The sequence below is a fragment of the Hyperoodon ampullatus genome (genome assembly GCF_949752795.1).
Source record: "Hyperoodon ampullatus genome assembly, chromosome: 9".
Classification (NCBI taxonomy): domain Eukaryota; kingdom Metazoa; phylum Chordata; class Mammalia; order Artiodactyla; family Ziphiidae; genus Hyperoodon; species Hyperoodon ampullatus.
In genome coordinates, this window is record NC_136922.1 from 13,115,232 (window position 1) to 13,132,126 (window position 16,895).

Consider the following 16,895-nt stretch of genomic DNA (forward strand, 5'->3'; position numbering starts at 1 on the left):
TGATCTAATGCTAACTCCTAAGAGGATTACGTGTCTTGTTCCCTCACAGTGAATACTGTTAAAAAGAAGAAAAGAAAACTGACAATGTGCAAACAAAATGTAACTAGTATGTTGTTGATGAAACATGAATGAAAAAGGTTCACAGAAATTCTAGGTAATGGATCTATATACTACAGCATCTTTTCTAGATCCATATCCTACCCTTACAAAACAATGAATGTTTTCCTCGTATTAAGCCTTAATGCATGTTCTACAACTACAATTCCTGCTACAGGAATGCTGACACTTCCTTTAGTTCTGGTTACACTACATTAAAAGGATAGCAAATGTTTATTGATTCTATCGCTTCAAATACAGGCCAACGACCAAGGCAATGTCTGGAAAAGAAACCCAAAACACTTTAATTTTTAAGACAACTGCAAGCACCTCAAACAATGGATTATTGTTACAACACTTGTTATCTTTTCACAATCTAGTTATTGCAAAGGCATATGGATAAATGTTAATGGACAAAGTCAAGAAAAACGAGGCACCTTGAGGAATGTAAAACAACAAAAAAAATTCAATCCACTGATTTCTAAAAGAGGAAATGTACCTCTCTCTATATATTACATTCTAAAATTGTATTGCCTACTATGGTTTGTGTTCTGGATTCTACAGTTTTAGGAAATGCATAAACAAAATTGTGTGCAATCTGAAAAGGGAAAAAATCATTTTCTCAACTTCAATGCATGGAAAGACAATGAAAAAGCTAGTAAAGTGTGTTGTAGCCACACACGAAACTGTCTCTGGAATGAATGCAATCCCTGTTACCTCTGAGATGTTAAGTGTTCTGCCCACTGCACTGCAAATTGTACATATCATATACCTTGGTTCTAGACAAACACGAGCAAGCATTTCCAAAAAAATATATTTTTTCACTCCACACACTGAACATGTTTCTCTTGTCCAATTTAATCTATGTAGAGTTTAACTTACAGGGCTTGGAGGAGGCAACACCACATGGTACCAGGCTACCACATTTTTAAAGGGAAATTGCTCTTTTTCCTTAAAAGTACCTTTAATTTAAAATATGCAAAAATATGAATGGGAGTGCTAAACTATAATACGTATTTTAGAATGAGAAGCATGTCTTTTCTTTGTATAAAGTGCCATATAGGGAATGATATAACCCAGAGCCAGTTGTTTAAAATCCAATGCAAAAGGACTGTCACGGAATGAAAAGTTTGCACAACTCCTCGGAGTAGTTAAAGTCCATTACATGCAACTTAGGCTACAAAGCACTCAAGACTGGGTAGCTTTTCTGAAATTTGAGTCCCCATCCCATATTTAATGGAAATTAACATTTACAGGGTGCATTTACATACACTATAATACAGGAATGATGTCCCTTTGCCAGAAGATCAAATTGTACATTTCCTTGCTATTTCTTGGTTCCAACTTGATAATTTCTTAAGATTGTAAATTATATAGTACTCAGCTAAAATATTTCTTCATAAATAGTTACAAAACCTGCCAAAACACAAGGAGGAAAGTATTTTTCTTTCAAAAAAATTGACATTTGAATGTCACACAACACAAGAAACAATGCTTAGAGACATGTTATTGTTTCCAGAAGTAAAGTGGGTCAGTAACTATCAAGCTGAAGACAAAAGACTGCCCTTTCCCAGGATCACAGTGCACGAAAAAGCAAAACGTCAAACGACAGTACCTCAAAGCAAAATAAAAGGTCTGAGGATGGAGCCAGCTCACTTGTAATCCTGTTAAGAACGAGAGTCCCCCTTTAGGGCCAATGCACTGGACAACATGTGCCAGCTCAGAATGCATGTGTGCAGAATCTGCTAAGAATTCAACCAAGGATGCCGAAGGCATTCGCCAGCTGAGGCTCGTTTTTCTGGAACCATTTCTAACATTGGGATCAGGAAATCTGTAAACTGTGCAGCATCTTCATGGGGCCAACCATACTTTTCCACAAGTACATCAAAGAGGCTCCAGGGCTTCAGCTTGGTGATGTGCCGCAGCTCTCCTACAGGGAAAAACAGGCATGTCAAGAAAGCTCCAACTGTGCATTTCCCATTGTTGGTCCAGCCGGGTTCTTTACAATGAAGCAGATACCTACCTGCTCAACAGTACATGACAACAGAGGCCAGCTTTCCCACAGACGAAAATGTCACATTTCAAGTAAGCTTGGTGAATATAAACAAGGGTTCATTTGAAAAGGAAGAATTCATTTGTATCAGTTCCAAGTTTCTTTAAATAAGCAGAGCATGCTGAGGATGCCCAGAATATTTTCATTTGCAAAGACTGACCCGAGGCACTCTCCCCAACTTGGGATTCTTTGCAATTTGCTTAGAAAAAGCTTTAAGATACATGCTATTTAAACTCCTTGGACCATTTTTTCTGCAGGTTACCATTTTCCTCTGGAAGAGCGCTATTCAAGAGAACCTGACAGTAGTGAGAGTGGAGGTGTACTGCATAGGTACTGTCCAATATGGTCGCTGCCAGCTCAACGTGGCCACTGAGCACTCAGCACGGGGTGAGTGCAACTAAGGAACAGAAGTTTAATTTTAAGTTTAAATAGCCACAAATAGCTAGTGGCGACTGTACTGGACAGCACAGCCCTAGAGCCAGCCCAAATCAAATAGCATTCATCTCCACACATTTGCTGTAAAATCTAAGCTATCGGGACATCAATGTACAAAGCCTGAAGTTATACTTTTCAAAATGTGCTAACTGCAGTATGAAAAGTGTGGGTTCTGAGCAGCCCTGACAGAGTGACTGACAAGCTCGTAAATGGTCCACGAACTCTAACAGCCTTGTTCGCAATAGGAAAAAAAGTTATTTCTAAAGTCAAACTGCCAAAAGCACAGGAGGACTGTCAGAAAGGATGACTCGTCTCCTCTGTCTGTTCACAGGAGCCGCGCACCGAGAGGCCTCCTCCGTTTGCCCCGCGGCTCCCCTTGTCCTGCGGCCCAAGCCGCCGACAACGGGCGCCCTCACACGGAGGCCAGTTCCTCTCTCCGCTGGCACCTGCTGTAACCTCACCAACGAGGGGGTTTGTACACGTGGCGCACTGACCGAGGGTCAGTCCAGGGCTCACAAAGGTCTTCTCGGGAGGCCGGTCTGCTCCACCCAGCTATTCAACCCAGTGTAGATACACACCCCTCCCGCTTCTTTAGTCATAAAGAAGATAAGAGGGTATCACAGGCAATTACAAAAACAAAGGAAAAACCCACTGGTAATCCACCCCACGATGACTCTTCCTCTGGGCCTACACTCTTTCAACCCGAGTTCTTATGAACTGGTCTGTCTACAGAGTAGTCTTCACGATGTGCACACAATTCTGAATACAGAAATCACTAGAAGATATTTCTCGTGAAAGGGACTGGGTGTTAAGTAAGTTCCTGGCTCCCAGGTAAAGACAGGGAACAGAGTTAAGCATGGAGGCTGCAGGTCAGGTCTCTTGTCCCGAGGCAGGTGGACCCGCCATCTTAGAGGAGAAAGTGTTCTCTCTGCCAGCAGGAAACACAGTGAGAACACGTGGGAGCGACCACTGACCGTTCACCCCTTTAACCCAGAAATCCCCGCCATAGGGACCCCACCAAAGGAGATAAACCCTGGCACCCACCCACCCGCCGTGCCCCCAAACTATGCTCACTGAGAAATTACATATACTCACAAAATTACAAGTGCTCAGTCATCGGAGAACAGGGGTCAAAAACACAGCCAGCCACGGTACACCCACGTGACGAGGAGGAGTTCGCAGCACTCGGTAACGTGTGTGAAAGCGCATGGTAACGTGCTTAGTAGTAACGTGAGTCAAAACCGTGTTCTACACACAACCCCAGGAGTAATTTTCAAAGTGCCCATCAAGACGGAAAGCAGGTGCTCTGAGACACCAGCTTTGTTTGAAAGTTGTTTCTTTCTCGTTCTGCATCGTCTCTAATGAAGCTCTATTGATTTTATAGTAACTGCTCATCTCACCAGGGCGAGGTTAGAGCAAACTAAGAGAGCACAAACACAACACGGCGAAACCAGCTCCGTGGGCGGAGAATGTTATTCTGACCTGGAATAAACAAACGCTCGCCAGGTTTGCAAATGACAGCAACCGCTGAGCTCGGTCTGCTCAGGCCCGCTCAGAACATGGGAAGCTGCTCCTGAGGATGCAGTTCTCAGACAGACTAAACTCCATAAACAGGCAACAGAGTACAATCTTCCATGAAAAGAGAGACGCTTTACCATGACAGGTGCCTTAAAATCTATGTAATAACAGTGATGAAAACAATACAAAGGCTGGAAAGCTATACCGAACTAGCCGCCCCGATAAATTGATAAAAGCGATTCCAAAGGAAATCCTAAAACATCTGACACACTTCTGACCAGGTAATCCCACACAAAAAACTGTACGTGAAAAGACACTGTCTGTAATAGGAAAATATGCAGTATGCAAAACAGTCCTAAATACCAAGATACTGAATACATAATAATACTGCAATATAACAGAATAGTGCATTGCCTTTAAAAAGAACAAATATGTGGATCATGGAGATAGGTGGAAAAACTCTATAATCCCAAGAAAGACGAAATAAACTCGCCTCGGCCCTATGATCATATGCACAACTTCTTATGTTCAATTCCATGATAAGAAGAAACGCTGTCTTGTAAAAGTTGATAAAGGTTACTTAAAAACAAACCCTAAGCTCCCAAACTTGCGCGTCTGTTGCGAGAAACGCCAAGAACAGGTTCCTCTGATGAGTAAGGGCTTCAAGTCCATTTACCAACTCCAGACTGGCCCATAACACACAAGAAACACGGCCACCTCCATTCCCACCACGTATAAAACAAGAATAAAATAACCAGATAGTACAACATTTTTAAAACAATTTTTTACTATTTGTCCTATTGTACAAGTAGCTTTTACCTTGACAATTTTTTCCCTTAGGAAAATATACCAAGATGTGTTTTGTTGAAACAAATTATGCCAATAACGAACCACTTGATTGTGACAGTCTTTACTTTTTAAACCGTTTCCAGCCTTTCTTTCCTAAAGAATACTGAGTAATACTTAACCTTCCCTCGGCGTCAGCTCTCACCCACACACAGGCCACCCAGACACCAGCAAGGCCAGATGGGCAGCTGCCTCTCAGGCTTCCTGACCCACTCCGGGGGCAGAATCACCCTGACGGATCAGGGAAGGCTGACAGGGAGGGGCCCTGAGGGAGGGCCCCTCCCCTGGAGTAAAGGCTCGGGAAGGCCACTCTACATGCCAGCCTCAGGTCATCAGGGTGCTCTCTAAGGAAAAAAGTTAAGTACTTCCATTATACTCCTCTTGAATATTAAGTGATTTGTGAAGGAAATTGTATTATGTTGACTATGAAATTACAGCATTCCAGAATTACACACACAAGCATATGAGGTTTTACACCACACATGGGGGACGATAAAGGGAAATCCTGGTACTGTAACTCCTGGTAACTAGAAAAGAAACCGTGATATGAAATACATTAGGACAAATTTCAATAGCATACACAGAGAAAGGAAACCTATCAATAAATACAGGTACAAAGCAAGACAAAAAAACACAAGAAATTTGAACAAATTCCTACAAAGTACATGTAGGTAAATATTTGAGGTGAAGATCTGTATTAAACCGTACCTCCCACACATAAAATAGATCCTAGACCTAAGAGCTAGAACCATAAATTTTTGGAAGAAAACTGAAGAATAAATTTTCATGACCTTGAAGTAGGCAATGGATTTTTAGATGGGATATCAAAAGCACAAGTAACAAAAACAAGAAACAGAAAATTGGACTTCATCAAAATTAAAAACCTTTGTAATTCAAGTATCACAACATGTGCATTCAAGAGAAATGAAAACATTATGTCCACACAAAAACGTGTACATTGATGTTCACAGCAGCGTTATTCATAATAGCCAAAAACTGGATCAACCCAAATGTCCATCAACTGATGGAGAAACCTGATGTGGTCTATCCATACATAAAAAGAATGGAGTATTGGGCTTCCCTGGTGGCGCAGTGGTTGAGAGTCCGCCTGCCGATGCAGGGGACACGGGTTCGTGCCCCGGTCCGGGAGGATCCCACATGCCGCGGAGCAGCTGGGCCCATGAGCCATGGCCGCTGAGCCTGCGCGTCTGGAGCCTGTGCTCCGCAACGGGAGAGGCCACAACAGTGAGAGGCTTGCATACCGCCAAAAAAAAAAAAAAAAAAAAAAAGAATGGAGTATTGATTCATGCTACCACATGGACAAACTTGGAATGCACTAGAGTAAATGAAACAGGGCATCACAAAAATCGACATATTGCATGATTCCATTTATATGAACAATCCAGAACAGGCAAATTCATAGAGACAGAAAGTAGATCAGGGTTGCCAGGGGCTGAGGGTAGGGGGATGGAGAGTGAGTGCTAATGGGCCCAGGGTTTCTTTGTGAGGTAACGAAAATGTTCTAAAATCAGAGACTGGTAATGGTTGCAGAGCTGTGTGAATATACTAAAAACTACTGAACAGCACACTTTGAAAGGGTAAATTGTATGCTGTATAGATTACACCTCAGTAAAACTGTTACTGAAAAACTGGCACAAAGCATACAACAAAATAACTTTAAAAGAATTCCAATGCTGTGTTAAAGGATGCGGTAAAAACAAACATCTCACTACTGAGGAGCTCATACTAAACGACAGGAGTAAATGGGATGAACTGTAATAGAATTTACCTGAACCTGTTACAGCAATTTCATTGTTGTTTTTTTTGTACCACACGCTCAAATTTGAATGAGTAAAACACTAATTCAAAGCTACTCTGGCTGTGGCTCGTGGTCGGTTATTCCCCACATACCTTTGCTGTGTGTTCTGTGTCACTACAGCCAGCCTCCAGGCTGCAGCACTGTCACTATCACACACTATCTCCACCACAACCCTCGCTGGGAGGCCTCTCACGCAGCCTCCAAGCAGGGACCCAGGGCACAGTGAGCCTGCCGCCAGCGATGCCAGGACGACGGGTGCTGCTAGGACCGTCCCAGCACCGAGGGTCAGCTACTGTCCCGCTTCTAGCTCACAAAGACTTCTATCTGAAACAAAGACTGGGGGCTTCCCCGGCGGCACAGTGGTTAAGAACCCGCCTGCCAATGAAGGGGACACGGGTTCAAGCCCTGGTCCGGGAAGATCCCACATGCTGCAGAGTAACTAAGCCCATGTGCCACAACTACTGAGCCTGCACTCTAGAGCCCGAGAGCCACAACTCCTGAGCCCGCGTGCCACAACTACTGAAGCCCGTGCACCTAGAGCCCGTGCTCCGCAAGGAGAAGCCACCGCAATGAGAAGCCCGCGCACCGCAACGAAGAGTAGCCCCTGCTCACCACAACTAGAGAAAGCCCGCACACAGCAACGAAGACCCAATGCAGCCAAAAATAATAGTAACAATAAATTATTTAAAAAATAAAAAATAAATAAAACAAAGACTGGACTCAGGTGAAGGCTTTCAAATGTACTAAGTCGGCAGGGAGCCACCTTCACCAGGCACCACCCCCCAACCTGGGCTCCGGGCAGCAGGCAGGAAAGGAAGCAGACGGAGCCCCTGCTCGCACGGAGCTCAGCTTCTGAGAGTTTATCACAGAGAGGGAAAACCAGACCTCTTGTAACACAGAATCAGTGCTTCACATAAAATGAGAGTGAAAGCAGTTTATGTTTTAAAAGTTTTGAGACTCACTAGCATGAAGAAACTTTTCTAGTTCTCTCCAGAACCCAGCTCCCGGGGAGATGGGCCCAGCTCACCCTCCCCGCAGGCCCGTCTCGGCGTACAGCTCCTACAGGACGGTGAGGCCTCGCCGAGGCCCGCGCCCTTCCTCCTCAGCATTTCCAGGCCAGACACCCCTCAAGTCCACAAACTGCTCTAAGCCCACGGGTGCAGTCTGCCTGTCTTCCCTGCCTACGCCACGTGGAAATGCGATGACCGAGAAGGTTTTAAACATGAAGCCACGAAAATCAAGTGGGGCAGTGATCATCCTATCCTGTATGGGCCAAACGCCACAGAGGGGCTTTTCTCTTCACAGAAATAAGAGAATCGGTTGATTTTTAGGTAATTCTGGAGCTAAGTTAAAATCATTCTAACAGGGCTTCCCTGGTGGCGCAGCGGTTGAGAGTCCACCTGCCGATGCAGGGGACACGGGTTCGTGCCCCGGTCCGGGAAGATCCCACATGCCGCGGAGCGGCTGGGCCCGTGAGTCATGGCCGCTGAGCCTGCGCGTCCGGAGCCTGTGCTCCGCAACGGGAGAGGCCACAACAGTGAGAGGCCCGCGTACCGCAAAAAAAAAAAAAATCATTCTAACAAGTTTCATCTCAACATTAAAAATTAAGAATAGTGCCTCTTTTAAAACCCAGCTCCTGGGATTTCCCTGGTGGTCTAGCGGCTGGGACTCCACGCTCTCACTGTTGAGGACACAGGTTTGATCCCCGGTCAGGGAACTAAGACCCCACAAGCAGCGCGGCGTGGCCAAAACAAAACTAAACTAAAAACCCAGCTCCTGAGTTTCGCCCTCCATTCTCACCCCCCCTACACGTTTCCTCATCTTCTACTGGACACCACTTATCCTGATGCCGTCCCCTGCAAACGTACTCCTTTGGCTACACAGAAGTTTCTTGCATGCTCTGAAATTCTCCACTGTAGTCAAGAGGTCTTCGGTCTGACACATACTATCGCTCACATATATTGCAATACACTCAACGCCCTCATCTAGAATCAAGTAGTTTTTCCTTTTTAAAGTTAACTGTCTCCTCTCATACTTCCATTCTCAATACAGCAACTTCTACTAAAATGATGGCTACTGATGGCTCAACAGAGTATCTGCTCGGCAGCACAGTAAGGTGTGCTCCTGGCTGTACTGTTTTTCTCGCCATCACCTGAGGGCTGGGACACTTTCCTGGGTTTGTGTCTTAGTCCATTCAGGCTGCTATCACAAAATATGACTGACTAGGGAGCTTACAAGCAACAAGTTCACTTCTCACAGTCCTGGAGGCAGGGCGCCAGCATAGGCAGGTGAGGGCCCTCTTCCAGCTCAGAGATCTCCTGTGTCCTCAGGTGGCGGAGGGGCTCGCGAGCTCTCTGTGTCTCTCTGTAAGGCACTATGCCATCCATGCCTTTACACGCCACCCATGCCTTTACACGCCACCCATGCCTTTACACGCCACCCATGCCTTCACGTCACCCGTGCCTTTACACGCCTTCCAACAGCCCCGCTCCTAACACTGTCACCCTTAGAGGGTCAGGAATGGGTTTGGAGGGACCCACTCAGACCACAGCAGGACAGCATGGGGACAGAATCCACAGAGGTGCTTACTTCTGTTGGGCCACACCCTGACACCCTGACCAAGATGGCTTTCCTTAAAGACCTTTGGTGGCTAATGCCCACACTCAAAGGAATGACCAGCAGATTAAACCCCAACAGGGTGAGAACAGTAATTATATTCCCAGCCACAAAAATCCAGCTCAGTTTTAATAAAACGTCTGGCCAAGAAATAGGTTAAACCAGTAGCAGTCATGTTACCCTGACGTGTAAGCAAGACGACGCCACTCAGCTGCACTTGACGTTCAGCTTTAATGCACAGACCCCACTCCCCTTCCCTGGCCTCGAGGTGGGGATGGAACCTGCTTCCCACCAGGAGAGCACAGAGCAGGGAGGCTGCTGCTCAGCCCTCCCGGCTCCCGCTGCTTTGCCAACGCGGCGTAAGCAACATAAAAGCGGTTTTCAATGTCACCTTTCTCTATCGGTTCTGGCACAAAGGTGTGTTAGAAAAAATTTAAATGGATACACTTAAGAGCCCATTATTTCCAAAACGTGTATCCACCCCCCTCACTGGGGGAGGCGCGCCGGAACACATCTTTAATGCAACCATCACGCCCCTCATCCCAAGGGACATGGTGAACTCGACTTCAGGACAGGCCCTCATTCGTCATCGTACTATTCCCGAGACTTCTGGGAAAACCCTAAATCCCTTTTGAGTTCCACAGTTACCATAAACAAACAATCATCAGGAGAGAACTTAAGCCCCAATTCCCAGTCATTTTAGGGGATTTCTTGCCTAATCATCCCAAGGAAGGAAAAAAGGACTCTAGTCACCACAGTAACACAAGTCCACGTGTGGTCGGCCTGTCTCTACCAAGGATGCCAGATGCACTTCACTTCCACAGGCCACCTTCAAACAAGCTCCTCAGAAAAGAGCCCACGCACACAACCCCTACAGCACACATACGTAACAACGTGACGATGGAACAGCAAGGTCCCGTGCAAGCACTTTATACTCCCATCTGGGCGCAGGCAGTGGTCCACTTGTCCGAGTAGGGAGCTTATGGAAAGGCCAGTGTGAAAGCCGCCCTCCAGCATGAGGGACCCAGGACAAGAGAGCTGTGAGCTGGAACCAAGCACCCGCCGACATCAGTCCCCCAGGCATCGCTCATCAAGTCCGCTCAAGGAGCCCCACAGGTGGGATGAGGAGAGGGCTCCAGGCGCACTGCCGGCTCTGGGCTGGGACTCAGCAGGTGTTGCCCCCAGTCCCTGCAGCTCAGACCAGGGGCAAAGCCTAACAGGAGCAAGAGTCACAGAGCAGCCATCTCCACGAGCAAACCCGACCACAGGCCGCTGGCAGGGGTACCTTCAAATCATTTGCCTGACTTCATTTTCTCACCACTCAGGGCCCCCCCACCTTGTGTTCCTCTTCAACTTCTTCGCCACCGTGCACAGTACCGGTTCCTCACCCACAGACGACGGACAGAGACGGCAGAGCCCAGCCGCCCTACACGGCCTCCCCGCTTCAGAGGGCAGGGCGGCAGCAGCACAACTAAAGGCACAGCCCCTGTGCGCCTCCGCTGGCTGTCGGTCCTCACCACGCCCAGTGCCTGAGGGGCGGAGCGAGGCTCCCACAGCCCCCTGTGCTCGAGGGTCAGGGGCTGTGGTCCAGAGCCCTCCTGGACCCTCTCCCTTCCCCGCCAGGGCACCCGCAGGCCAATACTGCGACTTGCCTGACAGATCAGGCTGCCAGCTCCTGGCTGCCCTCCCCACCTGACCATGGTGAAAGCCATGGCTGGGGGCAGGTCATCTACCAGCCAAGTCCTCCTGAGGCCCAGGCCATCTCCCATAGGCTCTGAAAACATTCTGAAATGTGGAAGAAGGAGTCTGCCTTGATTAAAATAAACACGACTCCCCAAGCCACAGCATCCCAGGCCAAAATAATCCAGAGCTTTCCCTTGCTTCAACTATGTTCAAATAACATTTTCTGGAAATTTCCTAGGAAACAGCCCACTCTCTCAGTCATACTGCTGTCCAGTTCACAATGCGCACAGCGTTATCCTGTTCATAACTCTGCTTTAGCAATAACGGAAACAGTTCCTAATGCGCCGCGTGGTGCAGACATCCTCTCACGCCTTCTTGTATCAAGGTTGCACTCACTGGAAGTCATCCCCGCTGACAGCCTCGGAGATGACGTGACACGCCGTGCCCAGCCCCCCAGCACGCTCCAGCCCCAGCTGTGCCACTGAACACACTGCCCTGAGCACGACTTGAGACTGCGTGCGAGGCTGGGTGTGGCGGGGGACCCTGTACCTGCTTAAGTGACCCAGACTCGAAGACCAGAGTCTCAGAACGAAAATTAATACGTGTCTGAAGAACACCTTTCCTCGACAATGTTTTTTCCTCTGATGAGCTTTAAAAAGGAAATAACAAGATATTGCATCCAGTTACATATTTCAGAGGCTACCCACTGGGTGTTCCCAAAAAACCCAAGAGTTGTGGCCAACGCTCTCAGAGTAACTGAGCAAGAAACCACTGTCTTGGCATATGGTTCGCTCTCAGGCCTCATGCATTCACGGGGAGACGGAATTTAAGGGGTAAGACAGGACTGGTTAGCTGAACATACCAAAGTATATCATAAAAGGTTATTACTCTACAAGAATTCCTTATCTCACAGGAAAGTAAAAAGTCAAATTGGGTTTCCAAATTTGGCTAAAGCAGGGGAGACAGAGTATCTAGTACTTGCAGAAATTTCTAGAAACTCCATGTCCCGCTCACATCAACTTTAAACAGTTCTTTTTTAACGGGAATTGCACCACCCCCCCACCCCCATCCAAATCAAAGCTGGAAAAGCAGGAGTTAAGAGGGCTATCTATGCTCACATCAAAGACTATGGCACTGGGGAAGGGCTCTGTAAAAATAAATTCCCCGGGGCTTTTGGGTGTTTTTAAAAAATCGATCCCTCACTAGGGACTACACAGGGCAAAGAGAGCTGTTCTAGGTCATGCCAAGGAAGATCACGAGAAGTGCAATATTAAAATGAATCACCTGCAGGACAGTGTGAGGTAATGCACTGGGGGAAGAACATCTGATTCATAAGAACGTGAGGCACACGGGGCTTCACAGGCCCCCACCCCTACGGAAACAGCTCAGACCCATGAACCAGGACGCAGATGGACAGTCACTAAGTCCAGTCTCTAGGCCACCTCCGCTCCACTGCAAAAACACTCTGGTTCCAGGAACAATGTGGAAAATGGAAAGGTAAGCCTAGCTGCTTTCTAAAAATCATTTAAACTCTTTTACAAATACTTGAATACATGAATTGGTGCTTGGCATAAAGGAGAGGTGTGGAGGAGGTCAAAGGATTTTCGGAAGATTGTTCTCTTACAAAATTCTTATTCCACAGATATCAGATGATTCTTTATTTCTTGAGAGCCTTCTTCAGCAGACTCCCCCAGCGGTAAGTCCAGATCTTTCTCCACTGCCCAACGCGAACGCACAATTTCTCCTCTGGGAGAGGATTACGCTGAAAATTAGTGTTGCATAAATACCGTTACCTTTTCTGGTGAAAAACTCCTTGGAATATTTCCCCAACATAGCGTATTTTCGAGGGACTTTCCCCAGCAGTTCAATGATCAATGCTATGTGATCTGCATTGGGAAACAATGCCAGCAAAACAGAAACACACGACAATTTAATCAGTACACTGCATGCAGACACTGCCATCGCCCGCGCAGACAGAAACAGAGCGCAGCGTCAACAACCAGAGCACAGGCTCTGCCCGAGTGGCCAGATTCAAGGCACCGCAGAGGAGCTGATGCACAGGGTGACCGCAGGACGGGGCCAGGCAGGGGCTCCTTCTCAACTCTGAAGTCAGCACAGGAAGTCTGCTGGGTTGCTTTTGGAATTTAGGAGAAAGGCCTTTGTCACCATTAATGATACAACCAGCAGCTGCTATTCCATTTCTGTCTGCATCGTGGCGCTTTTCAAAAAGAAGAGGTACTACCTCTGCGATTGAAGAATTCCCGAGAATATTTTCCAGACAGAGCAAAGTGCCTTGGGATACTGCCTAGCAGCTCTATGATGTGGGCTATGTGGTCTATGGAGGAGAGAAAACAAAGGACACGGGAATGGGAGGGTAAAGGGAGGGATGGGATAAAAGAAGAGGGAAATTGAAATTAGCAAAAAATCAGAGATAGCATCAAATCAACGCTGCGTGCAGCACAGCCACGCAGAGGCTTCTGGGACGGGCAGGCCTCAGGCCCCATCTGCAGCATTAACAGTGACCGATGCCAGCTCACCCCAGGCGACCCCAGCATCGCAAGCAAATAAGCATGGAGATGGTCAGGTCTGCAGATGGGAATTCAAGCCAGAGTTCCCTGGTTTTAAGTTCAGCCCCCAACAGGACAGAGAAGTGGGCAGCTGATCAGTGGACAAAAGGTCCACGGAGAGGCTCCGGGTTCGTCCGGCCTGTCCTCTCCCGGCCAGCTGGGCTCAGGCCTGCGGGGGCGGGCTGAGGCCCGAGGGCTCTCCAAAGCGTCGCCAGTGCCAGGAGGCTCTCTGCCCAGTCACTGCAGCTGAGGGGGCTTCAGGCTCAAAGGGAGAGCATCTGAATTTGGTGCAAAAAGACAGTATGCTCCAGAAGTTCAGGAGCCTCAGGAGACCCGGACTGAGGTCTCAGCAGGCAGCAACACTCACCTTCGTCTCTGGAATAGTCTTCCCCAGAATGCGGTTCAAACAAGTAATCTCCCGTTGCCAGCTCAAATGCCTAGGATACAACAGATGACATGCTAAGCGCTTCACGGAGACGGGCCCCAAGCCAGCAACTTCTTCTGGTACAAGAGACCTACATTTTATGAGGATCTGAATCAAACCAAAGAGCCTCCCGAAAGGGCTCAACACCAGGCTTTCTCTTCTTCCCAAAAGTTCAAAGAAGCTTCAGAAATATTCTTGTCCCTCTGCTTCACTTTGCAGGAAGCCGCCGTGCGCGGGCGTGGCCGGAGCACCGCACTCTAATCTGAGGGCTCAGTCTAAGGTCCAGGTCTGTCTGACCCCAGAGCCCAGCTGCAAGCCGCAGGCTAACCTGGCCCCGGACCACGGCTGCGGCTGCTCTCCTGAAGCAAAGACCTTCATGTCTGAGCAACCGGGGGCTCCTTTCAGCTACTCGTCATCACTTCATTCACTTCTAACTCAACCAAAGGACATTCGAGAACCCAAGAATCCCCTCTTGCTCCGTCCCCCGGGGCCAGGAGGAACCAGACCCCCGTGCAGCCCGCCCGGGGGCGGCCAGGAGAGCGGCTTCCTGGTTACAGGTCTGTCCCCACCAGGGTGCTGGGGTCGGGAGGGAACGGGAGGGGCACCGCTTTCCCATCGCTGCCACTGAGCCCACTTCCGCTGTTCATAAGATCGTCTCAGGACTGTGAGCTTTAACTTGCTAACAGTACATAAAAATGAAAACCGCTATCGCTCTGTTGATCAAATACCATGTTTTCTTTTAAAACATGTTTTAAATGAGAATTTACAAGAAGTTTTAAAAAGAACAAGCTAAATCCCGTGTTTGGTTTTTCCCATACTTACTTCTCCTGTGCGTTAGATCTCGCTCTTCTGGAGGCCCTCAGGGGCCCGTCCGGCTGCTTCACAGATGCCTGTGAGTCAGCGGCCGGCCGGGGCACCGCCCGCTCCTCTCAAGGTACCGCCCTCCCCATGGGCGTCTCGATGAGCCCGCCTAGCACCAGACCGCCCTCTCCGCTTCTGTCGAGGATCACAGGGCGTGGGCAGACACCTGCAGGGCAAGTCTCATCTGCCTGGGGCGGGGCCCCTCTCACAAACCCAGGTGGGCGCGCTTAGCCCAGGACCACATCTCTTCACCTTGTGTTTTTCTTTTTTATGAAAGGAGGGAGGTGGATGCCAAGCCTGTTGCCAGCTACCCTGTGATGAGCACTAGTTCACAACTCGGGATCCCTGCCCTGAACCAGACCTGGGTCTGACGTGCCCAGTCTCAGCACAGAGTACGTCAGGCGGTCCTCTGGGCGCTGCAGGGCCTCCCCGCTCCACCCAACAAACAATAAAGATACTAGGGTCAATCCCAGATCAGTGTAAAACACCTCACATTTGGCCACAGATCTATGGGGAACAAGTGGATGACACACTGAATGGCCAGAAACGTCTTTCTCATCTGGGACACAAGCCAAGAGAAAAGGGTGAAACCCTAAGGGAGAAAGAAGACCCCAGAAGCCGCATGATCTAGCAAAGGAGAGCGCCAGCTGCTCTTCACCGTCCTCGGGGCCTCCCTCACCCTTCTAATGAACGTTCAAAAACATTTCAATCTGGTTGTACGTATTTCTGACAGCCTAGCACTAAGATATGTCCATTGAGTGTTCTTTGAAAGATGACCATTTTGATTAGCACCCATGTATTTCCAAGGAAACACAAGTTGAAGAAGCCTATCAATGAAATGGTTTAAAAGAAAAAAGGAAGAGGCAAGATGAAGGCTCCCCCGTCATGTTTTCGGGTCCTGATTCTCTGAAGCATGATGAGATTTTTCTTAACAACTAGGACACAGACAGCAGGCAGGGTGAACACACATCACAATGAAAACATCAGTCTCTGTACTTTATAGCTTGCTTTTATGCTGGAAACTATGAAACCATGAAAAATTATTGCCTTCAACTCAATAAGTTACTCTCGATATAACCTCTATTGTTATTGTTTATTTTCAATACTTGGGAACTCTGTACTCGGCCCAGTCCCCTCAGAGGGCTTTCCCTTGGACCAGCCTCTGTCCTCAGGCTCTGGGGAGACCAGATACCCCCCTTCCTGAAATGCCATCATCCCACATCAAGTATCCCATTCTGAATAAATAAGGTCACGGATGCCTTCTGTGATGTGACCACTGCCGAGAAGTTTGGTGAAATGGGTCAGACTGGCTTTTCTTGTCTCTACAGCGCTGACTGAGGCTCACCATGGAGCCCATGGGAAGACGCCTATTCAGGGACTCTGAAACACAAGTGCAGAGCGACCAATGCCGGGGTGCACACATCATTTTTAGATCATGCACACTTACATCTGGAGGGCTCCAGAGCTCAAGGAAAAAGATATTCGACACCTGACAAAGCCCAGCTGCTGTGCCTCAGGGCGCTGGCCCTGCCCAGTGGTGAAAGCTCTCCTCCCTGCCAGCAGCACAGGCACTTACCAGTGAACACGGCTACCAGCCACCACTCTCAGCTCCACTAGCGTCTCTGTAAGATTTGATGCCCTTTATAACAAAGCACCCTGGGCTTTACCACCAAGAACAATCTGGAGCTTTACTACAGCTTGCTATTATGAATTTAATGTACTGTTACATACTTAAACTTCAACGGCAGCGTGGGCTGGGCAAAGACGCTTCATCTGCACCAGGTTCTCTACGAAGAACAAGAGGGGACCCCTCAGCCACGGCCTCCGGGGGGGTGTAATGCAGGCTTGCCCCCGCTCCCAGAAAATCACCCTTAAACTGATTAAAAAGAGCTTCCTCAGCAGCCCTAGAAGTACTGAGGGGCCTTACGCTTCACTTCTTGGGAAGCGGGGAGGCAAAGGAGACGGAGTGAGTGCTTT

The 16,895-nt window shown here is 48.2% G+C and overlaps 1 protein-coding gene across 6 annotated transcripts in view; it reads right to left on the reverse strand.

The window, feature by feature from the left end:
• Positions 1-1,322: 1,322 nt before the first annotated feature.
• SRPK2 (SRSF protein kinase 2) overlaps positions 1,323-16,895 on the reverse strand; it is a gene marked incomplete at its 5' end in the record, with an annotated part of 230,134 nt that continues 214,561 nt past the window's right edge. For 2 of the 6 annotated variants that reach the window (XM_079711985.1, XM_079711984.1), the window contains 3 exons: positions 1,328-2,026; positions 13,309-13,401; positions 14,001-14,070. In XM_079711985.1, coding sequence (XP_079568111.1) covers positions 1,842-2,026; positions 13,309-13,401; positions 14,001-14,070 — 348 coding nt within the window. In that variant the 3' untranslated portion in view covers positions 1,328-1,841. Of the gene's footprint in view, positions 2,027-12,859; positions 12,953-13,308; positions 13,402-14,000; positions 14,071-16,895 lie in introns of all 6 variants that reach the window. The other 4 variants (XM_079711986.1, XM_079711982.1, XM_079711981.1 and 1 more) reach the window with 4 other exon arrangements.